Source organism: Capra hircus, chromosome 20, assembly GCF_001704415.2.
Source record: "Capra hircus breed San Clemente chromosome 20, ASM170441v1, whole genome shotgun sequence".
Taxonomy (NCBI): Eukaryota; Metazoa; Chordata; class Mammalia; order Artiodactyla; family Bovidae; genus Capra; species Capra hircus.
Window position 1 is genome coordinate 38,121,965 of NC_030827.1, and position 27,756 is coordinate 38,149,720.

A 27,756-nucleotide genomic window follows, 5' to 3' on the forward strand; every position below is an offset into this window, starting at 1 on the left:
TGGATATGGGCAGTATGAAGTAATTAGAACCATTAGGTGGGGTACCAAAAGTCTGGGGGAAGGGTCCATAAGACAGGTGGATCCAGGTAACTTGGAGGTGACTTGGAGGTGGAGCTGTCATCCACTTGCTCTCTATACGTCCGGACCATTACTGGTTCAGAGTGTTTTCCTGGCAGGGAGGGTGGAGATGATGTGGACAGCACTGGATTAGCTCACTAACCCCTCCTTCTGCTGGCCAAGGTTAGGGAGGGTGAGGACAGGCTAGTGGTTTACTCACAGAGGGAGGAGGGGCCAGAGAGCAAGAGGTGACCAACAGAAAGGAAGACAAGGGGATACCTCATCTCTCACCAAGCTCCCAGCCAGCGCCTTTCCTTCCCTGCCTGCGTGTACTCCGGGTCTGTGTGCGAGGGCACAGGGCTCAGCTCTGTAGCCTCTATAGGAGCCAGGATGGCAGGGCAGCAGGCACTGCTTCTATTTGGATTTCTACTGCCTGGGCTCCTGTTCTCAGAGGCTGCCAAAATCCTAACTGTGTCCCTGGTGGGTAAGTGCTTGACTGAAGATCCAGAGACAGGTAAACAGCCCTTGGTGAGAGAGTCGTGTGTTTTTCCAGTCCGTCCGAGGCATGTTTTTTACCCTGGCTGGCTGATGAAGAGGTAGGAGCCATCCATGTGGGTCAGGTGTGGGGCTGGGACTAGAAGTTTGAGATCCAGCCCAGTGCAGGAGGCCCCAAGCTGCCTCCTCCAGGGGGTGAGCTGGAAATTCAGAGGCTCTCACTAAACATTTGGAGGGCACACAGTAAGGACTGTGGCTAACTAGTGGTTTGCAGGCAGGTGGGCGTGTGTGTGTCAGGGGCGGAGGGAGGGTGTAGAGGGAGAAGGAAAGGGGCCCCTGAGGGCAGCAGTAATATTAAGAATTTTCTGAGCCTGCATGAGAGCCAGAGTGGAGCAGGGAAGATATTACAACGATTATTAGAAGAGTGGAGTGTTTTACCCAGAGGAATATATCAGGATACAGGGGTAATCACAGATGGAGGTTCCCTAAGACTTCATTTTAACCCACAGTGGGCTCTCTTATTTCACTGAGAATCTTTGAGCAGGAAAGAACCATAAATTCTAACTGAGTTCCCGCTAGGTTCTCCTGAGCAGGAAATTAAGGGTCAGGAAAGTGAGGCATCTACTGCAAGAGCAAACAGAAGCCCCTAATGGAACATACCAGATATTTACTCAGGAGTTCCTATCCCCGAGACCAACTTCAAGCTTCCACTGTCACTCATTTTTCAGTGGGGAGTTTTAAAAATCACTCTTTGTCTCTATTTGAAATCTTTTTTCTTATTGGTTGTTTGTAATGATAATGCAAGACAGCTTTCTCACCCCCCCTAAGAGTACACTCTTTCCTAGCCTCAGACTCTGGGAGGGAGCTGGTGTGGTTTGTGAGGGGCTGGTAGCTCAGAACGCACTGGGGCTCCCCAGGACCCTCCATGAATGGATGCGTGTGTGGTTGCCCTTCATCTTGCCCTTTCTCCCAGGTCTAGGGATTAACACATGGGCAAGAGGTGTGGGAGATTTGTACTTATCACTTCCTGTTATGTCAGACTGTACAAGTTGGTGTTTTAAAAAAATTGAGAAATAGGTACACACTATTTCTCTAGCACCATGTCCTTCTAACCTTAGTCTCCAAATATTTGCCATTTGCCACTAACTCCTCTTCTGATTGGCTTTCTCTACTGCTGAGACCCTTAGATTCAAGCAGCATCCTTGTGTTGGTGCAGGTTCTAAGAGAAGAACTTAGTGTGATGGAGCTCCAACTTCTCCCAGGGATTAAGCTTCTCTTTCCTTAGGATACCAAGACTGTCCTTGGATAGATAGTGTTCCAGTCTCTCATGCATATAAGATTCTGCAGGCCATCCCACAGTTGTCCCACAAGTCCACCCCCAAGTCCTGATGGGTGTGAAACATTTAGGCCTCCACTGAGAAACTTCCTGCTAATTATATTAGAATCTCAAGCACTTTGACTCTAACTGATGGCTGCACATCCCTCTGCTGCAGTGGTTGCTTCCTGGACTCACATTCAAGCTCCCACAGTTCTCACTCCTACTCCAGCATACATTTCCAAAGAGAAGAATCCCAGAAATAGTTCTGATGGATTGTCCATTAGGAACTCTTCACACTCACGTGCATGGCACTGTGCCAAAATTTCTACCAGTGCAGCTATTTTTTCAGGATACGGTGTCTTCTACGCCCCTGGCTAAAAGGCAGCGTGTACCTTAAGATCAGGAACTCCTTAGGACCTAAGCACTGAGAAGCTTATCACACTGACATGGAGACCAGAGTCATAAGAGGAAATCTTTGATGGAGGTTTGCCACTTGTCAAGGAGCTGGGCCAGCAGGTTCTGGGGGGTTGGGGGGGAAAGGGGGTGGGGGTGAGTTGGACATACTCAGAATGAGATGGAGAGGCTGACTGATGGCACTCATTTCCTCCACTCCCAATCACCTCTCTGCTTCCCTACCCCTCCCCTCCTGGATTTCTCAGCCCATCAATTGTAGAATCTCGACTCTCATCATTATAAAAATGAACTTGCGCTTTGTTCCTAGGTGGAAGCCACTTTCTACTGATGAATCAGATCTCTCAGATTCTTCAAGATCATGGTCATGATGTCACCATGCTTCTCCAAAGGGGAAATTTATTGCTACCAGGTACCTTTCCCCATTAATTATTTAAAAAAAAAATTTCCCCACTAATCCTTGATTTCCTATATTCCTGGAAAGAAACTAATGCTTTTTGCATAGAAGGGCTTTTCAGATAGTTTCTTTAAATCTAACTGGATTAAAAGAAAGAAGAGTGTGTGTGTGTGTGTGTGTGTGTGTGTGTGTGTGTGTGTGTAAGTTAGGAAAGCTTCTTGGCTCTGTTCACCAGGATTCTGTATGGACTTCCCAGATGGCTCAGTGGTAAACAATCTGCCTGACGATGCAGGAGATATAAGAGATGTGGGTTCGATTCCTGGGTTGGGACGATCCCCTGGAGTAGGAAATGGCAAACCATGCCAATATTCTTGCCTGGAAAAGTCCGTGGTCAGAGGAGCCTGGTGGGCTTCAGTCCATGGGGTAGCAAAGCGTCAGACACGACTGAAGCAACTTAGCATGAGCATGAAACTCCATGTTCTGTGATCTTATGTTCTCTTCCCTTGTGTTAAGTCACTTCAGTTGTGTCTGATTCTTTGTGATCCCATGGACTGTAGCTTGTCAGGCTCCTCTGTCTATTGGATCCTCCAGGTAAGAATACTGGAATGGGTTGCCATTTCCTACTCCACGAGATCTTTCCGATCCAGGGATTGAACCCACATCTCTTTTATCTCCTGCTTTGGCAGGCAGGTTCTTTACCACTAGCACCACCTGGGAAGCCCTCTCCTCCCTTACCTGACTTCTGCATCTCAAGCAAACCCTCCATACATTCCCACAAACCATGTTGGTAAATACTACTCTTTTTTTTTTTAATTGGAGGTTAATTACTTTACAGTATTGTGGTGGTTTTTTCCATACATCGACATAAATAAGCCATGGGTGTACATGTGTTCCCCATCCTGAACCCCCCTCCCACCTCCCTCCCTATTCCATCCCTTTGGGTCACCCCAGTGCACCAGCTCTGAGCACCCTGTCTCATACATCGAACCTGGACTGGTGATCTGTTTCACATACGATAATATACATGTTTCAGTGCTATTCTCTCAGATCATCCCACCCTCGCCTTCTCCCACAGAGTCCAAAAGTCTGTTCTTTACATCTGTGTCTCTTTTGCTCTCTCGCATATAGGGTCATCATAACCATCTTTCTAAATTCCATATATATGTGTTAATATATTGTATTGGTGTTTTTCTTTCTAACTTACTTTGCTCTGTATAATAGGCTCCTGTTTCATCCACCTCATTAGAACTGATTCAAATAAGTTCATTTTAATAGCTGAGTAATATTCCATTGTGTATATGTACCACAGTTTTTCTTATCCATTCATCTGCTGATGGACATCTAGGTTGCTTCCACATCCTGGCTATTGTAAGCAGTGCTGCGATGAACATTGGGGTACACGTGTCTCTTTCAATTCTAGTTTCCTTGGTGTGTATGCCCAGCAGTGGGATTTCTGGGTTGTATGGTAGTTCTATTTCCAGTTTTTTAAGGAATCTCCACACTGTTCTCCATAGTGGCTGTACTAGTTTGCGTTCCCACCAACAGTGTAAGAGGGTTCCTTTTTCTCCACACCCTCTCCAGCATTTGTTGTTTGTAGACTTTTTGATACCACTTTATAACTTGGCTTGAAAACCTGTTGAACAGATGTGTTACCAACATATAAGATTTCTAATAGGTAAAGATCACTTTTCTTTTTCTATGGCATAGATGACTTATGTGAAATTTAAGGAAGCTTTCTCGAGGGGTTCCTTATTTATGCAGCTAAGATCAGACTCTACCGTTAAGGTGATCTTGTTTTCTTGAGAATCAGTGACTGCCCATGGATTTGTGCATGTTAACACAGAAGAGGCCTAAATCCAAAGAATTTAGCTCTAATGAGCTCCTACATTTTAGCAACTCCTCTCTGTCAACAGAAAAGGGAATAGCAACACTGAGAACTTCAGTGGTTCTCTCGCAGTTACATGACAGGTTAATAACAGTGTTGGGTGGATTTAGGACTTTAAACTCTGGATTGCTCAATCTAAAGTATTGCTCAGACTTGATTTAAAAACAGAAAATCCAGTATTAAGTGGAATCACTAAAGAACAAAATCATGAGAAATGATAAAACTTAGAAGGTGACTTCAGGCTTTGCAGTTGTTCAAACTGTATTAAAATAATTCTTTTTCTGTTGAAATTTCTTTTTTTAATTGTGATAAATATACAGAACATGAAATTGACCACTGTAACTATTTTTGTGTAGACTTTAGTGACGTTAGTGAGATTTAGTGACATCAGTACATTCCTGGTTGTGCAACTGTCTCTGCCATCCACCTCCAAAAATTTGTTATCATCACAAACTAGAACTCTGTACCAATTAATAACTGTTCACTACCTATTTCCCCAGCCCCTGGTAAACATTCCCACTTCACTTCTCTAATAATTTGACTATTCTAGATACCTGATATAGGTGAAATCACACAAAAATTGTCCTTTTGTATCTGGTATATTTCACTTAGCATAATGTCTTTTAGGTTCACTCATGTTGGAGTCTGTATCAGTATTTTGTTCTTTTTTAAGATTGAATGACATTCCATGGAATGTCTATACCATATTTTGTTTGTCTATTCATCTATTGATGGATATGTCTATTGTTTTTACCTTTTGGATATGTGAATAATGCTGCCATGAACTTTGGTGTACAAATATCTGAGTCCCTATCTAAATCCACTCTAATCACTTTCTAGATTAAGTTCTATATTTTTCAGTGAACATCTTTTATATGTATATCCATTTGCACCTATTTTTGACAGCAGATCTGATGAAATAGGTGTAATATATTAATACTTAATTTTAAAAATTATAATTTAACCTAATTAAAAATTTAAATTAATTTAAATCAAAATGTATTTTTAAAAATATTTTTTACCTTGATCTTCAAACTTGTGAAACACTTGGGAGCTACAGAGTTAAGATATGTATTTTTAGAAAATTTACCTGACTCCTTTATGGAGAATGACTGGTATGAGATCTAAAATCAAAAGAGAGAGAGTGGTAAAAGCTATTTAAAGAGTCTAGGTGAGATGTTGAAGGGGACACCTATGCCTGAGCCTGACTACAGTTAGTCTAAATGCCCTTCCATGTAATCACAAAAGCAGAAGGCCTTTCCATCATTAATTTTATTTCTTTTTAATTTCATTTAAATCAAAATTTTAGATTAAAAATAAGTTTTGCACGAACTTTGGGAAACTACTGAAATTATATTCTACCCTTTTAATAAACATATGTGCATTAAAGTCTACAAACAATTTAGGGAGTTTATGGATCCATTCAGTTTTATTCTTAGGTTTCAGGTTTAAATGTCTAGGATTTCTTTCAATATTCCCTAATCATGGGCATTCCTAAGGCTTTGAAACAGCATTTTCACTCTTCACTTTATTAGTAGAGCTAGGCTAGGTATCTGCAAATCAGGAAAATACATGATTAAATCTAAATTTCTGACCTGGTGCTCACCTCAGTGCATTGAAATGTTTGAACCATTTTCTAACTCCTAATTTGAACACACTTACCCATATTTCTTATTTATTAAAAACTTTAGTGAAAAAAATAACATCACTGGCACTAAAGAAGCAAAGATCCCTGATACATGTGCGGATTCATGTGCTGCAATCAGTGTGTGCAATCACAATTGGGTTACTGATGTAGGCTAAAGAATATTGAGGAGTATGAAAGAGAAAGCCTAGATTGCCTTGACAGACTGTTAGTGGAAATGCAGATTTAAAAAAATCTGCTAATGAGGACTGCCTCCCTGCATGCCAGCAATGGCTGCTTTGCTCTGTTCAGATGCAGGGCTGTGTCTGAGGAGGCTTCGTTCTCGCTGAGTTCTGCTTGTCGTACTTCTTGACAACAGCAGCCTTCATTCTAGTGAGGACGGCACTGGAGCAAGATGGTTTGGAACAGGTACCTAGTGTGGGCCAGGGTGCACACTGGGGTGGTTTCAGAAAACCAGCCAGGTCCCCAAGCATTGTCACATTTTCTGCTCATCTGCTTCCTCTGCTTTGTTCCTGGGGGTAAGTAAGTGTGTATGCTCACTTTTCAGGAATCTTGATCTCTTACAGGCTTTGATAATTCCCACTGGTTTTCAAACTAGGTAATGGGATTCATCTTCCTGCTTTGGACTCCAGGCTTGGGTTGCCCAATATGTGACTGGAGCCCTTCACCCCCATGGAAGATTTCCAAGTGATATCCCACTCCTCTTCTGTGTCCCCTGTTTAGAGGAGTGGGTCTTGACTCAATTGCTTCTCCTTCCTTCCTCCGTGGCTCCATGTAGTCTTCCCTTACAGCCGAGGCTGTAGAAGTCTTTCTGCCAGCCTTCAATTTGCTTTCAGTGAAACTTGCTCCACTGGTAGATGTATCTTTGATGTGTTCATCATGGGAGGTAAGCTCAGCATCCTCCTATTCCACCATCTCGATCTCCAAAATTCTCACAGAGAGCTTCTTGAAGATGAAGCGTGTGACTCATGGATCCCTTCAGACATATTGTGTGCTGTGCTTAGTTGCTCAGTCATGTCCAACTCTTTGCGACCCCATGGATTCTAGCCCGCCAGGCTCCTCTGTCCTTGGGGACTCTCCAGGCAAGAATACTGAAGTGAGTTGCCATGCTCTCCTCCAGGGGATCTACCCAACCCAGGCATTGAACCCAGGTCTCCCACATTGCAGGCAGATTCTTTACCATCTAAGCCATCAAGGAAGCCCTCAGACACATTGGCAGAAGCCAAAAGTGGAGATGAGGATATTTTTAAAGATCTGTGGGGCAGCCTCTTGTCTAATGGAGGTAACTCCCATGACATAACCAGGAGATCTACAAGGTACTTGAGATTTTTATACCATAAGAAACATGGCTAGTTTGGGATGAAAGAGACAGGGAAAGGATGAGATGGAATGAAGCCTTTGAACTCCCATAGAGGAAGAAACAAGCTGATAAACTATTCAGCTGCAAACTCATGATATTTTATGGAGGACAAAGAAGAATTCTGAAGGTGAAGAATTAGAAGTTAGAATTTCAGTCTCACAGGGCTGAGTTTCAGATAACAGAAAATTGTTTCCAGTTCTTGAAATCTAATACTATTTGCCCACTTGGATGTCAAAATTTCTTATGACCAGTGATTGATGTTTTCCTTCCAAATTGTTGCACCTAGATTAATAAAGATCAGTAACCCATGTCTTATATCTGTCCCATTACTGTTTCTTGGAAGCAGAAAACCTATTCCCCAATTTCATAGGTCCACAGATGGAAATTTTACCTCTGGATGGATCATATCCTGATTCTCACCCATACTTATTAAATTATTTGGATGCTATAATTTGGGACATTTGAGCTAATGATATTTAGATGAGATTTTGAACTATGGATTGGTGATGTAACAGTTTAAGACTTTTTGGAATGCTGGGATGGGGTGAATACATTTTGTTTGTGCGATATACTTGAGTTTGGAGGTGCAGAGAACAGAATATAATAGGCAGACTGTGTCCCCCTAAAGGTATCCCTGTTCTAATTCTTGGAACCAGTGAATATGCTACCTTACATCGTAAAGGGACTTTGCAGATGTGATTAACATCAGGGTCTTGAGATGGGGAAATTATCCTGAACTATCCAGGTGGGGTCAGTGTGGTTACTTGAGTTCTTCTAAATGAAAGAAATTAACAAGAGAGTAACAGAAATAATGTGATAGAGGAAGGAAAAGTCAGAGTGATATAATTGCCAGTTAGAAGGAGGCTATGAGCCAGGGAATGCAGGCAGCCACTGAAAGCTGGAAGAGGCAAGAAAAAGATTGTCCACTTAAGTCTCCAGAAAGAATGCAACCCTGCCCATGTCTTGCTTTTACTCCAATAAGGCCCATTTTGGATTTCTATACTATAAGATAATAAATGTTGTTTTTTGCCTCTAGGTTTGCAGTAAATTTTACAGCAGCCCTAGGAAGCTATTTTACAATCATCATAGGAGATTAGATCCCTCCTAAAGGCAGGAGAGTGGGTTGCTAAAGCCAACTTTGAGGGCCACTAATTGCAGTGGCCATTGTATTATAATTTGGATGGATTCTAGAGCTGCTCATGGGTTTTCTCTAGTTGTAGCAAGCTGGAGCTGTTCTTCATTGCAGTGTGCAGGCTTTTCATTGCGGTGGCTTCTGTTGTTGCTGAGCACTGGCTCTTGGGCACACAGGCTTCAGTAGTTGTGAAGCACCAGCTGAGTTGCCCTGTGGCACATGGAATCTTCCTGGACCAGGGACCAAACCTGTGTCCCCTGCATTGGCAGGTGGATTCTTAGCCCCTGGACCATCAGGGAAGTCCTAGAGCTTTTCTTATTTGGGCCTCTATCCAAAGTGGGCTGATTTTCAAGCACACATGAACTTAATTTATAAGTAAAACATATAAATTAGAAATATGTTGTCTCTAGAATGTAAAAAGGCCTAAAAGATGTTGGAGCCATTGAAATGTTGTGGTATTATTAGTTGTTTCTTTACCATGTGAGTGATAGAAAAGTTTTAGACCAACCAAATCCTTCTGAGAAATTTAACTTAGGTATGGGGTGGGGGTGGGGGCGTCCTTGGGGGCACAGACAGTAAAGAGTCTGCCTGTAATGCAGGAGTCCTGAGTTCAATCCCCAGGTCAGGAAGATCCCCTGGAGAAGGGACTGAAACCCACTCCAGTATTCCTGCCTGGAGAATTCCATGGACAGAGGAGTCTGGTGGGGTACAGTCCATGGAGTTGCAAAGAGTCGGACACAGCTGAGTGACTGAACACTTGCACTTTCACCAGGTCTTGAGCTTTGTGTGGGGGCAATGGCACATCCCTTCGTGTGAGCTTTTGAGAACATTTCTGTCTTGAATGAGTGTGTGGAACAAATCACCCTGGAGGAGGATATCCTCAATGTAATATAATACCTATGATCCTAGGGGAAGTTGGATGTGGTTAATATTTTGCCAGCAAAGATTGTGGCCAGTGGTAGAGCTGCTGAAGTATCCATTGGCAACCAGTCAGAGCTGTATTGTGCCTTTTCCAGTGAGAGTGTGTGAAAGTGAAAGTCACATAGTCCTGTCTGACTCTTTGTGACCCCATGGCCTATACAGTCCATGGAATTCTCTAGACCAGAATACTGGAGTGGGTAGCCTTTCCCTTCTCCAGGGAATCTTCCCAACTCAGGGATTGAACTCAGGTCTCCTGCATTGTAGGCAGATTCTTTACCAGCTGAGCCACAAGGAGGCAAACTATAGGCGAGGGCCTGCTTAAAGACGTACTGAGCAGAAGATATTAGCCAAATCTATGACTGCTAAGTATTTTCCAGTAGATCCTTGGACAGAGTCAGTCATTTTACTGACACTGAGTATGGAAGCTGTAATGTGTGGAACTGTGCATTATCTGTTCCCAAACCTTACAAGTTGGTTAGATGTCATGACTGATGTAGGCATGCAAGCATCAACAGAGTATGAAAGATTTATTACTCAAATAATAAGGCCTTTTTGAAAGAATGGGACAGGTTCCCAAATACCTGAAAAATGGCCATCCAGTGTATGGAGGGATGATTAGCTTGAGTTTTTATTGTGAGTTGTGGAGGGCGGGGTGGTGGTATGTGGTGAAAATTACCCCTCATTGACCTAACTTGCATGGTTTGAAACTTCCACTTAGGGCCATGAGAGGGAGCATGCACCTTTCTTACCAGTTTGCCCAGGAAACGGAGATAGGGACGGAAGCCCACCAGCATCAAACATCAGAAATGAACTCAGACTTTTGATTACACCTGGGTAATTGAGGGAGAAACCAAGTTAGTAAGTAGAAGTACAGAAGATTACTGAATCACAAAACTATTTGGATATATCACTTTAAATCATGAAGATGAATTTTTCTAAAACAGAACGAGCAGAGACTCTGGAACCAACCTTGACACATTATCTTAAACTAACTAACTTTGTTTTCTCAGCAGTAAAATGAGACAGACAGTGATACATTCACTTAAAGCTTTAAATGGAAGTTTCCATAACTTAAAACTAAAGAGCATTCCTGAATTGTTGCAAGGTCCTCAAGAAATATTTTCAGCATACAAGATTGAATGAGAAAGCAACCAAACGTCATAAAAATAATTCAAAAGATACAATCAAATGTTAGTATCATCATGCTAATGTTAATACATGTTGTGTGACACATTTAGTGTGTTTAACCCATTGATGTTTTTGTAGGTTTTAAAGAGGAGGAGAAATCATACAAAGTTTTTAACTGGTTTCTGCCTGAAGACTGTAATGAAGAATTTAAGAGGTCTTTTCATTCCTTTATGGAGAAAACTTTTGTGGGCAGGTAATTTTTTTAATTATTCAAACTAAATAGTCACAAGTCAGTTCAGTTCAGTTGCTCAGTCATGTCTCACTCTTTGTGACCCCATGGACTGCAGTACGCCAGGCTTCCCTGTCCATCACCAACTCCTGGAGCTTGCTCAAACTCATGGCCATGGAGTCAGTGATGCCATCCAACCACCTCATCCTCTGTTGTCCCCTTCTCCCCGAACCGTCAATCATTCCTGGCATCAGGGTCTTCTCAAATGAGTCAGTTCTTCGCATCAGGTGGCCAAAATATTGGAGTTTCAGCTTCAGCATCTGTCCTTCCAATGAATATTCAGGACTGATTTCCTTTAGGACGGACTGGTTGGATCTCCTTGTAGTCCAAGGGACTGTCAAGAGTCTTCTCTAATGCCACAGTTCAAAAGCATCAGTTCTTTGGCGCTCAGCTTTCTTTATAGTCCAACTATCATATCCATACATGATTATTGGAAAAACCATAGCTTTCACTAGATGGACCTTTGTTGGCAAAGTAATGTCCCTGCTTTTTAAAGAGTCACAATTTTGGTAATATAAGTGAATCGATAGATGCTGAGAGTACATATGTGATAAAGGATGGTTGGATGGATGGACAGAGGGATGGAGATATGGATGAATGATACTGATATTTAGGTAAATAGGTGTTTCACAGTACATCACCCATTCCAGCCACTCAAGGCTTTTCCTTGCTCTGTCCTTCCTTCTACTATAAGCATGAAGGTATTACACACACACACACACACACACACACACACATACACACACACACACATTCCTGTAGCAAGTAGGAGGTAGATAGTTTCTTCTGGGATTTCCTTACAATACTTCACTTACAATCTTTGTCTATAATTTCCCCAACACAGAAGTATATGTATCTCAACCTCTCACTGTTGGTAGGGACATTAAAGACACCTTTTTATTTATTTTTTCATTTTCTCCTCATATGTTTTTATTAAAGGAGAAGACTTTCAGACAGTGCTTTTGTAGAAGTTGAGCATCTGGCCATGTAAAGTCCTTTTAAAAAGCAGTCAACCTTGTGCAAAATAAGATGTGAAGCTGACTCCTTTTGCTTCATCTGACATGAAAAGAAACACATAACTCCTTACTCTTAATGTTAAAGGGGAAAGACAGAAATCCGTGCCCATCTTGGTTAATTACAGAGGACTCATTCCCTATTTTCTTCTTGAAAATCTACTTACTAATCAAGGTACTGCTCAAATTGACTATTTCCATAAAGCCTCTTTTCCTCACTCAGACTGGATGACCATGGTCCCTCTGGTATGTGCGTTAATCGCTCAGTCATGTCCTCTTTTTGCAACCCCATGCACTGTAGCCCACCAGGTTCTTCTATCCATGGAATTTTCTAGGCAAGAATACTCGAGTGGGTTGCCATCTCCTTCTCCAGGGGATTTTCCTGATTGAACCTGGGTCTCCTGCATTGCAGGCAGATTCTTTACTATCTGAGCCACCAGGGAAGCCCTCTGGTATAGGTCTGATCTAATCTACTCAACTGGTACTTAGTTTATATCATCTTGTGGTGTTATTTATATATTTTAAGTATGTGCTTTGTCTATTCCTCCCTACTTTAATATTTTGAAAACAGATATAAGTAAACAGGCATTCTTGATATTTTTCCTATTTGCTAGCTTAATATTAATTATGACTAATGAATTACATTCTAGGAATTTTTATAACATTACTGTGGTCCACTGGAGAAGGGAATGGCAAACCACTTCAGTATTCTTGCCTTGAGAACCCCATGAACAGTATGAAAAGATGAAATGATAGGATACTGAAAGAGGAATTCCCCAAGTCAGTAGGTGCCCAATATGCTACTGGAGATCACTGGAGAAATAACTCCAGAAAGAATGAAGGGATGGAGCCAAAGCAAAAACAATACCCAGTTGTGGATGGGACTGGTGATAGAAGCAAGGTCCAATGCTGTAAAGAGCAATATTGCATAGGAACCTGGAATGTCAGGTCCATGAATTAAGGCAAATTGGAAGTAGTCAAACAGGAGATGGCAAGAGTGAATGTCGACATTCTAGGAATCAGTGAACTAAAATGGACTGGAATGGGTGAATTTAACTCATATGACCATTATATCTACTACTGTGGGCAGGAATCCCTTAGAAGAAATGGAGTAGCCATCATGGTCAACAAGAGTCCGAAATGCAGTACTTGCAATCTCAAAAACGACAGAATGATCTCTCTTCGTTTCCAAGGCAAATCATTCAATATCACAGTAATCCAAGTCTATGCCCCAACCAGTAACACTGAAGAAGCTGAAGTTGAACGGTTCTGTGAAGACCTACAAGACCTTTTAGAACTAACACCCAAAAAAGATATCCTTTTCATTATAGGGGACTGGAATGCAAAAGGAGGAAGTGAAGAAACACCTGGAGTAACAGGCAAATTTGGCCTTGGAATACGGAATGAAGCAGGGCAAAGGCTAATAGAGTTTCGCCAAGAGAACACACTGGTCATAGCAAACACCCTCTTCCAGCAACACAAGAGAAGACTCTACACATGGACATCACCAGATGATCAACACCAAAATCAAACTGATTATATTCTTTGCAGCCAAAGATGCAGAAGCTCTATACAGTCAACAAAAACAAGACCAGGAGCTGACTGTGGCTCAGATCATGAACTCCTTATTGCCAAATTCAGACTTAAATTGAAGAAAGTGGGGAAAACCACTAGACCATTCAGGTATGACCTAAATCAAATCCCTTATGATTATACAGTGGAAGTGAGAAACAGATTTAAGGGACTAGATTTAATAGATAGAGTGCCTGATGAACTATGGAATGAGGTTCGTGACATTGTACAGGAGACAGGGATTAAGACAATCGCCATGGAAAAGAAATGCAAAAAAGCTAAATGGCTGTCTGGGGAGGCCTTACAAATAGCTGTGAAAAGAAGAGAAGTGAAAAGCAGAGGAGAAAAGGAAAGATATAAGCATCTGAATGCAGAGTTCCAAAGAATAGCAAGAAGAGATAAGAAAGCCTTCCTCGGCGATCAATGCAAAGAAATAGAGGAAAACAACAGAATGGGAAAGACTAGAGATCTCTTCAAGAAAATTAGAGATACCAAGGGAATATTTCATGCAAAGATGAGCTTGATAAAGGACAGAAATGGTATGGACCTAACAGAAGCAGAAGATATTAAGAAGAGGTGGCAAGAATACACAGAAGAACTGTACAAAAAGAACTTCACGACCAAGATAATCACGATGGTGTGATCACTCACCTAGAGCCAGACATCCTGGAAAGTGAAGTCAAGTGGGCCTTAGAAAGCATCACTATGAACACAGCTAGTGGAGGTGATGAAATTCCAGTTGAGCTATTTCAAATCCTGAAAGATGATGCTGTGAAAGTGCTGCACTCAATATGCCAGAAAATTTGGAAAACTCAGCAGTGGCCACAGGACTGGAAAAGGTCAGTTTTCATTCCAGTCCCAAAGAAAGGCAATGCCAAAGCCTGCTCAAACTACCGCACAATTGCACTCATCTCACACGCTAGTAAAGTAATGCTCAAAATTCTCCAAGCCAGGCTTCAGCAATATGTGAACCATGAACTTCCAGATGTTCAAGCTGGTTTTAGAAAAGGCAGAGGAACCAGAGATCAAATTGCCAACATCTGCTGGATCATCAAAAAAGCAAGAGAGTTCCAGAAAAATATCTACTTCTGCTTTATTGACTATGCCAAAGCCTTTGACTGTGTGGATCACAATAAACCGTGGAAAATTCTAAAAGAGATGGGCATACCAGACCACCTGACCTGCCTCTTGAGAAACCTGTATGCAGTTCAGGAAGCAAGTTAGAACTGGACATGGAACAACAGACTGGTTCCAAATACGAAAAGGAGTATGTCAAGACTGTGTATTATCACCTTGCTTATTTAACTTCTATGCAGAGTACATCATGAGAAACGCTGGGCTGGATGAAGCACAAGGAGGAATCAAGATTGCTGGGAGAAATATCAATAACCTCAGATATGCAGATGATACCACCCTTATAGCAGAAAGTGAAGAACTAAAAAGCCTCTTGATGAAAGTGAAAGAGGAGAGTGAAAAAGTTGGCTTAAATCTCAACTTACAGAAAATGAAGATCATGCCATCTGGTCCCATCACTTCATGACAAATAGATGGGGAAATGGTGGAAACAGTGTCAGACTTTATTTTTGGGGGCTCCAAAATCACTGCAGATGGTGATTGCAGCCATGAAATTAAAAGACGCGTGCTGCAATTCATGGGGTCGCAAAGAGTCGGACATGACTGAGGAACTGAACTGAACTGAACTGAAAGTTATCCAAAAGCTTTGGTAAGCTCTCCTTTGTTATATCTTAAAAAATACAGAGTAGAAGATGATGTGAGCCAATCACTTCCATTGTTGTGACTTGAAATTAACCCTAAAGATCAGACAGAGATCTGCATATTGCTAATAACTTCTTAGTCTGTGGGCAATCTCTATCTGAGGCAGAATGGTGCAGTGGCGGACAGTTATAACTATACCAAGGTACCAATTCTCTTGGTTGTCCATGCAGTCAGGAAGCCTCTCATGTCTCGAGGCCTTGCATTTGTTACCTCTGGTATCTCAGAGAGAGTGCAGATGGATATCCTACTTCCCTTTGTATTGTACAAACAGGAAACAGAATCATAATCTATTTAGGCAGTGGTGGGAAAGCATGGCAAGAAGATAGCTTGCTGGGATAACCCCATAGGCGATGTCTTAATTACATGTCAGCAAAATCACTGCAGATGGTGATTGCAGCCATGAAATTAAAAGACACTTACTCCTTGGAAGGAAACTTATGACCAACCTAGATAGCATATTAAAAAGCAGAGACATTACTTTGCCAACAAAGGTCCGTCTAGTCAAGGCTATGGATTTTCCAGTGATCATGTATGGATGTGAGAGTTGGACTGTGAAGAAAGCTGAGCACCAAAGAATTGATGCTTTTGAACTGTGGTGTTGGAGAAGACTCTTGAGAGTCCCTTGGACTGCAAGGAGATCCAATCAGTCCATTCTAAAAGAGATCAGTCCTGGGTGTTCATTGGAAGGACTGATGCTAAAGCTGAAACTCCAATACTTTGGCCACCTCATGTGAAGAGTTGACTCATTGGAAAAGACTCTGATGCTGGGAGGGATTGAGGGCAAGAGGAGAAGGGGACGACAGATGATGAGACGGCTGGATGGCATCACCGACTCGATGGACATGAGTTTGAATAAACTCCTGGAGTTGGTGATGGACAGGGAGGCTTGGCATGCTGCTATTCATGGGGTTGCAAAGAGTCAGGCACGACTGAGCGACTGAACTTAACTGAACTGAAGCTTTTCTTCTCTGGATCCGTTAGCCTGCAGTGCAGTGGAAAGGCTAATCATGTGTTTCAAAATCAGACTTTTCCCCTTTGTTTAGTGTAGACATAGAAAGATACTTTCCATTTTTAACTGAGATTTTGGGTTCTAGTATGATCCGATAACCTCTTGGATGAGGAAATCTGTCATATGCGAATACACAGTGATTTTAAAAAATAGTCTGTATTGTCAATATTTATGGGATTTGTCATCAAGTGATTCCCACAGTTTTGCTGAGTAAACAAAGAAACCACTCATCAAGGTTCAGTATGTAAGTAAAGTTTAAGGAGAGTGTCACAGAATTCATCAAGCAGAAAGAGAACCTGTGAGGCCTGCTATGGTCAAAGAAGCCTCCCAGAGCAGAAGTCCCAAGGATGGGAATTCCTTTTCCATTAACATAATTCATCTATGCCCAACGACTTCTGGAATTACTGTCTGAGAAGTGTTGTGGAGAGTGCTAGGGATTTGTAGCAGTGAGGAAAGGGAGTAGGGGACGGAAGGGAACACTCTCAAGAGCAGAACGTCTGCCTGGACTGCCTGAAGGAATGTTTGCATGGACAGTGGTGGAGTAGGGTGGCTGCTGCTGGGTGTGGGCTTACTTTCCTGGAATATTTTCTTTGTAGCCCAAGATTTTTCAATTCACGTTTTTAAATTTTGGCTGCCCTGGGTCTTTGCTGCATTGTGAGGGCTTTTCTGTAGCTGTGGCGTGAAGGCTTAGTTGCTCCACAGCATGTGAGCTCTTAGTTCCCTGACCAGGGATCAAACCCAAGTCCCCTGCACTAGAATGCAGATTTCTAACCACTGGACCGCCAGGGAATTCCCAAGATCCTTTTTAAAAAATTGAAATATAGTTCATTTACATGTTTCAGGTGAACAGCAAAGTGATTCAGTTCATATATATACACACATATATATCTGTGTTTATATATATATATATATATATGTATGTATAAATAAGTAAGTGAAGTCGCTCAGTCGTGTCCAACTCTTTGCGACCCCATGGACTGTAGCCTAATAGGCTCCTCTGTCCATGGGATTTTCCAGGCAATAGTACTGGAGTGGATTGCCATTTCCTTCTCCAGTGGATCTTCCCGACCCAGGGACTGAACTCGAGTCTCCCGCATTGTAGACAGACGTTTTACCATCTGAGCCCTACACACATTTATAGGTTTCCCCAGTGGCTCAGTGGTAAAGAATCTGCCTGTAATGCAGGAGTTGCAGGAGGCTTGGGTTCAGTCCTGGGTTGGAAAAGCTCCCCTGGAGGAGGGCACGGCAACCCACTCCAGTATTCTTGCCTGGAGAATCCCGTGAACAGGGGAGCCTAGCCAGCTATAGTCGTAGGGTCACAAAGATTCAGACATGACTGAAATGACTTAGCACGCATGCACACACACACACACACGTATTCTTTTTCAGATTATTTTCCCTTATAAGTTATTACAAGATATTGAATATAGTTCCCTGCGCTCTACAGTAGATCTTTGTTGGTTATCTATTTTATATATCGTAGTGTGCATATGGGAGAAGAAAATGACAACCCACTCCAGTATTCTTGTCTGGAGAATCCCATGGACAGAGGAGCTACAGTCCAGTCCATAGAGTTGCAGAGTCGGACATGACTAAAGCAACTTAGCGAGCAAGCGAGTGTGTATATGTTAATCCCAAATTCCCAATTTATCCCTTCTCCACTTTCCCTTTTGGTAGCCATGTTTGTTTTCTATGTCTGTGAGTCTATTTCTGGATTATAAATAGGCTCATTTGCATTATTTTCTAAGATTCCATATATAAGTGATGTCATATGGTATTTGTCTTTCTCTCTCTGACTTACTTCATTTAGTGTGATAATCTCAAGTTCCATACATGTAGCTGCAAATGACATTATTTCATTCTTTTTTTTTTACAGCTGAGTAATATTCCACTGTATATGTATACCATATCTTCTTTATCCATTCATCTGTTGATGGACCAAGGTTCTTTTATATATTGTGATGTAAACACTTTCAACAAATATTTATCATTTATTTATTTTTCTTGCAGATGCAGATTTGAACACTTTTTAAATATTATGAAACTACTAGGGCACCACTGCAGTCATTTGCTAAGGAGAAATGATGTCATGAATTCTTTAAAGGATGAGAACTTCGACCTGGTGATTGTGGAAATGTTTGACTACTGTCCTTTCTTGGTTGCTGAGAAGCTTGGGAAGCCATTTGTGGCCGTTCTCCCTTCCCCACTGGGCACTGTGGACTTTGGGCTGCCAAGTCCTCTGTCTTATGTGCCAGTATTCTATTCCTTGTTAACTGACCAGATGGACTTCTGGGGCCGAGTAAAGAATTTCCTGATGTTCTTTGAGTTCTTCAAGAAGCAGTGGAAAATCCAGTCTGCATATGATGACACCATCAAGGAGCATTTTCCGGATGACTCTAGGCCAGTTTTGTCTCATCTGCTAACAAAAGCAGAGCTGTGGTTTGTTAACTCTGACTTTGCCTTTGATTTTGCTCGGCCCCTGCTTCCCAACACTGTGTGTATTGGAGGTTTAATGTCCAAACCTGTTAAACCAGTACCACAGGTAAGTAAATGCTGAGGGTGAGGATTCATGCAGAAGTCCTCAGTGCAGAGCTGGTGGCCACCGTGTCACTGGGATCCTGGGAGTGCGTAAGGTGAGGCAAGTGAGGCTCCAGGGGACCCTCTGAAAGGAAAGACTCACTTTCAGGATCATGAAAGTACAGAGATTGACCTCCTTAAATACTATATCCAAAGTCTTTTCTCTTGCCTCACCTTAGTCCTGGTGCTGGTAGAAAAAGACTTTCAGTAACTTGAAGTTTCCATTTTAATTCTATGCTCATATTTTCAGTAAGCATCACATGCAAGAATCATGAAGGGGATGAATTACTCACATGGAAATACAAAACAGCATGACGATGGAGGTGGTGTGTGGGACTGACAGTGAGAGTGCAGGCTTTATCACCAGCATCCTGAGGCAGTAGCGCCCTAACTCTGCCTATACCTCCTGATTTGATTGATGTGGGGTCAAGCCTGGAAAGTGTAAGTTATAAAAGCTGCCCAATCAGTTTGGCTGCATCGACTCAGAACCACTGCTGTAGAAGTTTTCAAAATGGAGGGGAGTTAAGACCAGATGGTAAAGAATTTGCTTGCAATGCAGGAGACCCAGGTTCAATCGCTGGAGAAGAGAATGGTAACCTGCTCCAGTATTCTTGCCTGGAAAATTCCATGGACAGAAGAGCCTGTCGGGCTACAGTTCCTGGGGTCACAAAGAATCAGGCATGACTGAGTGACTAACACTTTAAGATGAGTGCGTTGCTTGTCATCTAACAGTACAGGCTTGCGATTTTATGAAATTTATCTTATATAATCTCTTGCCACCTAGAAGGAGGTGTGATGACCTCCATTTTAATTTTTTTTAAATTTTTTAAAATTTGAATATTTGTTTATTTATTTGGCTGAGTCGGGTCTTAGTTGCAACATGCAGGATCTTCGCTGCATCATGTGGGATCTTTCTTTGTGGCACAGACTCTCTAGTTGTAGCACACAGGCTCCAAAGCACTCAGGATCAGTAGTTGCAGAGTGTGGGTTAGTTGCTCTGCGGCATGTGGAATCTTAGTTCCCTGACCAGGAATTGAACCCATGTCCCCTGCATTGCAAGGCAGATTCTTAACTGCTGGACCACCAGGGAAGTCCCATGACCTCCATCTTTATAAAGAAGGGGACAGGCCTCTGGTGGTGTAAGTGGCTGTCCCACTTTCATTCATTTTAAAGCCAGAGAGAGTCCTGATTTGGCCTGGGCCTTTTAGGAATGAAGCTATCTATCCATCCCCTACTGAACTTGCATCAGGTGAGCAGGAAGAGTTGGGGAATGATGCTTGAGTTATGTGGGTTTTGAGTTGGCAGAAGAATTTTTTAGGAATGAAGCTGGGATGGAAGATGTTCCCAGGTAGAGAGAATAGGAGGCCCATAGTGTGAAGATGAAGTGAGATGTCTCTGGGTTCCCTGATGACTTCAGCTGGACCAGAAAGAGGAAAATGCAGTTGCACAAAGATGCCCAGGCCAGACTGCAGGAAGTTTCACTGGATAGGTGGGTGGATCAGCCCTGGCCACAAGACTGCAGAAGGGAATTTTTAAGCAGGAGTGTGATGGGAGGAAGGATTGTGAGATAACAGTAACTTTTTCAAAAATTTTTCTCCTTCGCATTTTCCAGTTTTTTATATAATGATTTTACATTGCTTTTTAATTATAACAGATTGACAAAACTGTTGTCAAAGTGGTCCTCTGAAGCAGTAAATCAGGCAATGTTATGCTAAATGAAATCAGCCCAATAGGGTGAAGGTCTAGGAGCTGGATGAGATGGATGAGGTGGTTGGATGGCATCACCAAGTCAATGAACATGTGTTTGAGAAAACTCTGGGAGATGGTGAAGGACAGGGAAGGCTGGTGTGCTGCAGTCCATGGGGTCAAAAAGAGTCGGGCACAGCTGAGAGACTGAACAATAACAACTAGGATCTGGGATTGGGGGAGTCACAAGAAATCCAGAGAGAGTCAGGGTCCAAAGAAATATTTGGAAGAATTGACAAAAACGTGTTAAAACCAAGATTACAGCATTAGATCAGAACAGTTTTTCAGAACTGCCTCGGGGATTTGAAGAAAAGAACTGCTGAGGTCTGAGACTTGGTGCAGCATTGCTACTTTTAAAAAATCTTCCCATGTGAATATAATGTGCAGTCATGTGGGTGAACTACTGAGACAGGAGATAAACTGCAAAGATCAGTGACTAAGAACATCATGGGATATCAGAAGAATGCACACTACATGGTGGATGGGGTGTGGGGGGCCAGTCACCTCCCCATTCTGCCTCCATTTCTTCTCAGCTTCTCCATCTACCCTCCAGATAGCCCACCTCCCTCTGCTGGGCCCTGAGTCCCTATGAGGTTATTCCTTACATTCCACTTCTGGTCTGGCTTTATCTTCATGGACCTACAATGAGTAGAGTGTCTATGATTGCCTTGACAGTAGGGTCAAGGTTTCAAAAGTGAAAGATGTTCCTACCAACACAGTGGGCATGAGCACAACTGAGAGTGCTGAGCTGTCTCAGGACAGTGAACTCCACGAAAGACAGGAGAGTGTGTTCAGTGAATAACCAACTTCATTTCATGACCATCTAGTCTTTTGTGAACATATTTCTCCTCTTTCCTTCCTTATTTCTCTCTAGGAATTTGAGAATTTCATCACCAAATTTGGAGACTCTGGTTTTGTCCTTGTAAGCCTGGGGTCCATGGTGAGTTTCATTCGGTCCCAGGAGGTTCTCAAAGAGATGAATGCTGCCTTTGCTCATCTCCCTCAAGGGGTGATATGGAAGTATAATCCTTCTCGTTGGCCCAAAGACATCAAATTGGCCCCAAATGTGAAAATTGTGCACTGGCTTCCTCAGAATGACCTCCTGGGTAAGGACTGCCCAGGATTGCTTTTTTCTTCTCATTTACATGTCTTGGGGAGCATTGGGCTTCTGATCTCTAGCTGGATTATTTCATCAGCACAAGGTAAGTCTTTCAATGACAGAAATGGAGCAGCGAGCTGGAGCCCTTGGGGAATCAGGCTATAATGAGCTCAGATGCCAAAACAGCTATCTGCCCTTCATTTTCTATCTCAGACCTCATGTCTGAAACCACTGAAGTCACGTTCACCTACTGCCTTTGGTCTTGAACAAGATCACCACAAAATAATCCTAAGCAATCTGTGAACTCTGAGAACACATACCAGGAGATACACTGCCACTGTCTTCAGTGGCTTCAAGAGCACCTGTTCACTTATGTTCCCTTACACATTCACATACACACACACACATATAGATATATCTTCCTTAGCTACTAAGGTGTAAGCAATTCATAGATTCACAACATTGATGCCAATATACCTGAGTCCCAAGCTGAGCAACCTCCTAGCCAGTTACTTGACACATTGAGTCTCTGATACCAGAGAATTTCCTCACCCCCAACAGAGTATCTCTATGGCTAGCACTGCTTCTTAGAGACCCCTCACTGCCATAGCCACTGACTGGATCAGAGGCTTATAACCAAGTAATCTGTAGAATTAAAAAAAAAAAACATATTCTTATTTCTATGTCTGCAAATGTGTTTCTTTATATCTTGGGTGTGGGACATGATTCTCATTTGAAAAAAGAAATGAGGAGGCTCTGATGCACATCCCAGTAGACCAGCACAGGCTGAGATGAACTCTTCATTATCATTAATCATTTTAGTTATTGCTACATAAAGATGGGATACAAAGGCTAGAACTGCAAATACTGATGGGCAGAGTCCAGTCTCTTATCTCAAGGAGCTTCTTATATATTTAAAGAGCACAACACATACTGTATAAGTTTTATGAGTGTTATATGTGTTGTGATGTCAATGAATGTGATGTCCAGGAATTTATAGGAGAGGGTTATTATTTGGTGAGTGAGAGAGGTTTTCTCAAGGAAAAGAAGGAAAACAAAGATAGACATAGGGAAACATAAAGAGAAAACAGATGAGAGAAGAAGAGACTTGAGGGGATAGAGAGAAGAATAGATGGAATGTTGGGTGGATGGATGGATGGAGATAGTTGCCTTGATTAGCACTAGCGCTATTCTCTATAGAATTCCCTGGGTTCTGAGTCTTCCCCCAGTTATGACCGAGTTAAGGAGTCTCTACAAAGGCAAGATTTGAAATCCTTGAATGTGTAGCAAGCAAAATCATCTTTACAGTGGCTCCAACACCCCTTGAGTTCCCACTGGTATCTTCTTCTGCCTTTTCTGCTTTCCTTGTTGTCCTGAAAACTTTCATCCTGAGATGTCCCGTTCTCTTTATTTACAACAGGGCACCCTCGCATCCGCCTCTTTGTCAGCCATGGCGGGATGAATAGTATCATGGAGGCCATCCAACATGGTGTGCCCATGGTGGGGATTCCCCTCTTTGGAGACCAACATGAAAACCTGCTCCGAGTTAAAGCCAAAAAGTTTGGTGTCTCTATCCAATTAAAGCAGATCAAGGCTGAGACACTGGCTCTGAAGATGAAGCAAGTCATAGAGGATAAGAGGTGTGCAGTTCTCTGGGCTTGTGGTTGCTTATGATGAGGGAAGACATAAACCATGATGGGCACCATGTGGGTCTTTTTGCAGTAAAAGCAGAAACTTCCAGGACATGAAATCATATGTGTATGATGCTAATAGCTGACTTATTTCCTCTGAGAAGAAGACTAAGGCAATTTAGGTTAGATGTTGGTTTTCTACCTTCTAGCTGTGAGGAACTGGAACTATTGACACAGTCTGTCTTTGAGAAGTCTTCTATTTTGGAGGTGTTTGTAGTAGAATTCCAACAGAGGCAGGAGGTTGCCTTTCTATTCCCAATATCCCACACTGTTCCCCACCTCAGGCCCCTTGCCTGTGCAGCTCCCTAGAACACTCCTTTCCTTCTCTTCACAAGACTGGCTCCTTCATGACACTGAGGTCTCATCCCAATGTCAACTGCTCAGAGAGACCGTTCTCTGATAGTCTCAAAGCTTCCTCTCTTTTCCACCCCAATCGTAACACATTACTTTTTTCTTGATGTACCTCAAAATCTGTGATCACCTCATTTCTTTATGTTTTAATTTATTGTCTGTCCCTACATGAAGGGCTTCCCAGGTGGTGGTAGTGGAAAAGAATCCACCTGCCAGTGCAGGAGATATAAGAGATGTGGGTTCCATCCCTAGGTCGGGAAGATCCTCTGGAGGAGGGCATGGCAACCCACTCAAGTATTCCTGCCTGGAGAATTCCATGGACAGAGCAGCCTGCTGGGCTACAGTCCATGGGTCGCAAAGAGTCAGACACACCTGAAGTGACTTTCCATGCATGCATGCACCCTACACGAGAAGATAAAGAGTATCTTCCAGCATAACAGCATGAGTCTCTTGCTGTGTCCTCAGGGTCCAGCTCAGGGTCTGCATAAAGTAAGTCTGAATGGATTTCTGTTAAGTGAATCAATACAAAGGGATCCATTCATCTCTTAAGAAACTTTCCAACCAGTGCAATAATCTCATGTGTGAAGAGAAATAAATATATATTTTCTTTCTTACAATGAAGACTGAAAAACTTACAGCTTCAGGGACACACACTTGAAGCATATCTCAAGACTTAGCATTACTGTACAACAGTATATAAGTAGTTAGATGACCGAATAATAACCACATTACATGTGATGCCAACCCCAGAAAAGTTAAACTCTGGGGATCAGATAACCCAGAAACTGTATATATATTTGGTATCTCATGTGTTTAAAATGTTCATTTCGTAATGAATGGATTTGTAAGTTTCATTATATTTTCAAAGACTTAGACCCAAATGTGCGTGATCCATCAGCCCTATGAAGCAATCATCTGGGCTGGAATGGTCCACAGACATTGGACATCAGGGCTGGCCACAGAATTCATGTGCCCTTATGTGAAATGGAAATGTGGAGCCCCTTGTCATAATGCATAAGGATTTTAAGAAGGTGACAGCAGATAATTAAATCAAGCATGTCTGATTTAAAAGGGCTTCCTAGGTAGCTCAGTGGAGAAGGCGATGGCACCCGACTCCAGTACTCTTGCCTGGAAAATCCCGTGGACGGAGGAGCCTGGTGGGCTGTAGTCCATGGGGTCGCTGAGAGTTGAACATGACTGAGTGACTTCACTTTCACCTTTCACTTTCATGCATTGAAGAAGGAAATGGCAACCCACTCCAGTGTTCTTGCCTGGAGAATCCCAGGGATGGGGGAGCCTGGTGGGCTGCTGTCTATGGGGTCACACAGAGTCGGACACGACTGAAGTGACTTGGCAGCAGCAGCAGCAGGTGGCTCAGTGGTAAAGAATCTGCCTGCAATGTGGGAGAGCCAGGTTCAATCCCAGGGAGACCCAGGTTAGATCCCTGGGTTGGAAAAAATCCTCCGGAGAAGGAAGTGGCAACCCACTCCAGTATTCTTGCAGGAAATCCCATGGACAGAGAAGCCTGGCAGGCAGCAGTCCATGGGGTCACAAAGAGTCAGACCCGACTTAGTGAGTAAACAATAAGGCTGATTTAAGGGTGAAGCCCTCTGGAAATAGGCAGGCTTACAGCCCAGGAAGCCAGTGCTGGTCAACATGATGCTTTGAAAGGGGCAGGGAAATGCAGGTGTCTTCCTGGGCTGTGGTTCTCAGAGTCATGTATTATCTAGCCCAGACACCAGCACAAAGTAGACACTCGATAAATATAATGGTTTCTGTAGTATATATCATGAACCTCCTGTGGGAGAGACTAGTCCTTATAGATGTAGTCACTTTTTTGTAGTTTAGCACTTCCAGCACCAAGCATGGATCTTTGCGTGCATATATCAGTTTGAACTTTTAAAAGAGACCCAACTAGACAATAGTAAGGCCAGGTCAACAACTTTTCCTTGAAAGGAAGTCTTTTGTGCCTATGGTAGAAAGTGTGTGTGCGCATGTGTGTGTGATACAAGGTCTCTAAGAATTCTGAGACCACTTGAGTTAACACCTCCCCTCTGTCTGTGTCAACAGGTACAAATCTGCCGCAGAGGCTGCCAGCATCATCAGACGCTCACAGCCCCTGACCCCTGCCCAGCGGCTGGTGGGCTGGATCGACCACATCCTCCAGACAGGGGGTGCAGCCCACCTCAAGCCCCATGCCTTCCAGCAGCCGTGGTATGAGCAGTACCTACTGGACGTCCTCTTGTTCCTGCTGATGGTCACCCTGGGCACTGTGTGGCTCTGTGGGAAGCTACTGGGCCTGGTGGCCAGGTGGCTGTGTGGGGCCAGGAAGCTGAAGAAGGCTTGAGGCCAAATGGAGCCTAGGAAGGTGGAGTGTTTGGACAGACTCAGCATTTCTTGGCATCTCCAGCCAGTTTTGGCAACCGTGGTTCTCCACATCTTATCCACTTGCTATTTTGCTACAAATTCCTGCTCACTGGCTTCTTCTCATGACTGCAATTTTTTACTGAGCCCTTGTAGCCTTGATTGCCAGTCAGCAAGGGTTTTTCTGTGATTCTGTCCCTAGGTAATTTGGATATGTGACCATCAGATCTGAAGCCTAGAAACTGCCTTCTGTATCACTCTTCTTCCTGGCACTGAGCCTAGACCATTTCAGTCTCCATTCCCTTGCATCTTCTCAGCCTCCTTCCCTCACGCCTCCTCCACCACTTGTCATGGAATAACCCCTAAGGCAGGTGCTTTGTTGTTTCTTTTGCTTTCTGTTTGCTTGTCCCAAAAACTCTTGTCAAAGCTCAGGAAGCCTATCCTGGGCACGAGCATTTGGGGCCAGACACACCCTTGCTTGTGTGCGTGGTCTCTGCCTTGGTTTCTGCAGATCAATCCTTTGCAGTGGAGACTGAAGGTTACTCATGGGCTGAAGTGTCCCTGGTCTTTGCTCTTCATAGCTGTGAGCTATCTTCTCAACCTTCCTATTTAAAAAACGAAGTCATGAGAAAGAAGATAATTTCTTTATAAACTAAGAGGAGCCTCTACATAGCTGAGCCTTTCTGTACCTGACATACTGTTGGAAATTGTGTTCAGTTCAGTTCAGTTGCTCAGTCATGTCCGACTCTTTGCGACCCCATGGACTGCAGCACATCAGTCTTCCCTGTCCATCACCAACTCCTGGAGCTTGCTCAAACTCATGTCCATCGAGTCAGTGATGCCATCCAACCACCTCATCCTCTGTTGTGCTTTCTCCTCTTGCCCCCAACCTTCCCAGCATCAGGGTCTTTTCCGAAGAGTCAGCTCTTCACATCAGGTGGTCAAAGAATTGGAGCTTCAGCTTCAGCACCAATGAATATCTTTCCAATGAATATTTAGGGTTGATTTCCTTTAGGATTGACTGGTTTGATTTCCTTCCTGTGCAAAGGATTCTCAAGAGCCTTCTCCAGCACCGCAATTCAAAAGCATCAATTCTTTGGTGCTCAGCCTTTTTTATAGTCCAACTTTCACATCTGTACATGACTACTGGAAAAACCATGACTATGCGGATATTTGTTGGCAAAGTGATATCTCTGATTTGTAATATGCTGTCTAGATTTGTCATAACTTTCCTTCCAAGGAGCAAGTGTCTTTTAATTTCATGGCTGCTGTCACTGTCTGCAGTGATATTGGAGCCCCCCAAAATAAAATCTGCCAGTTTCCACTTTTCCCCATTCTATTTGCCATGAAATGATGGGACCAGATGCCATGATCATACTTTTTTGAATGTTGAGTTTTAAGCCAGCTTTTTCACTCTCCTCTTTCACCCTCATCAAGAGGCTTTTGAATTCCTCTTCACTTTCTGTCATTAGAGTAGCATCATCTGCACATCTCAGGTTGCTGGTATTTCTCCCGGTGAT

General features: G+C 42.9%; 1 protein-coding gene across 1 annotated transcript; it reads left to right on the top strand.

Annotated features, from left to right (window-relative positions):
- Positions 1 to 27,014, top strand: LOC102173506 (UDP-glucuronosyltransferase 3A1). Its single transcript, XM_005694796.3, has 7 exons — positions 1 to 541; positions 2,592 to 2,693; positions 10,888 to 11,002; positions 18,419 to 18,950; positions 21,606 to 21,837; positions 23,251 to 23,470; positions 25,943 to 27,014. The coding sequence occupies exons 1-7, from the start codon at positions 448 to 450 to the stop codon at positions 26,217 to 26,219; spliced, it is 1,572 nt and encodes a 523-aa protein (XP_005694853.2). The 5' UTR covers positions 1 to 447; the 3' UTR covers positions 26,220 to 27,014.

Bases quoted from the DNA above. Each gene is read 5' to 3' on its own strand.
- LOC102173506 (XM_005694796.3), top strand. From the start codon at position 448: ATGGCAGGGCAGCAGGCACTGCTTCTATTTGGATTTCTACTGCCTGGG. The intron at 11,003-18,418 runs GTAATTTTTTTA...TTTTTCTTGCAG, and splicing joins GAGAAAACTTTTGTGGGCAG to ATGCAGATTTGAACACTTTT. The intron at 23,471-25,942 runs GTGTGCAGTTCT...CTGTGTCAACAG, and splicing joins CAAGTCATAGAGGATAAGAG to GTACAAATCTGCCGCAGAGG.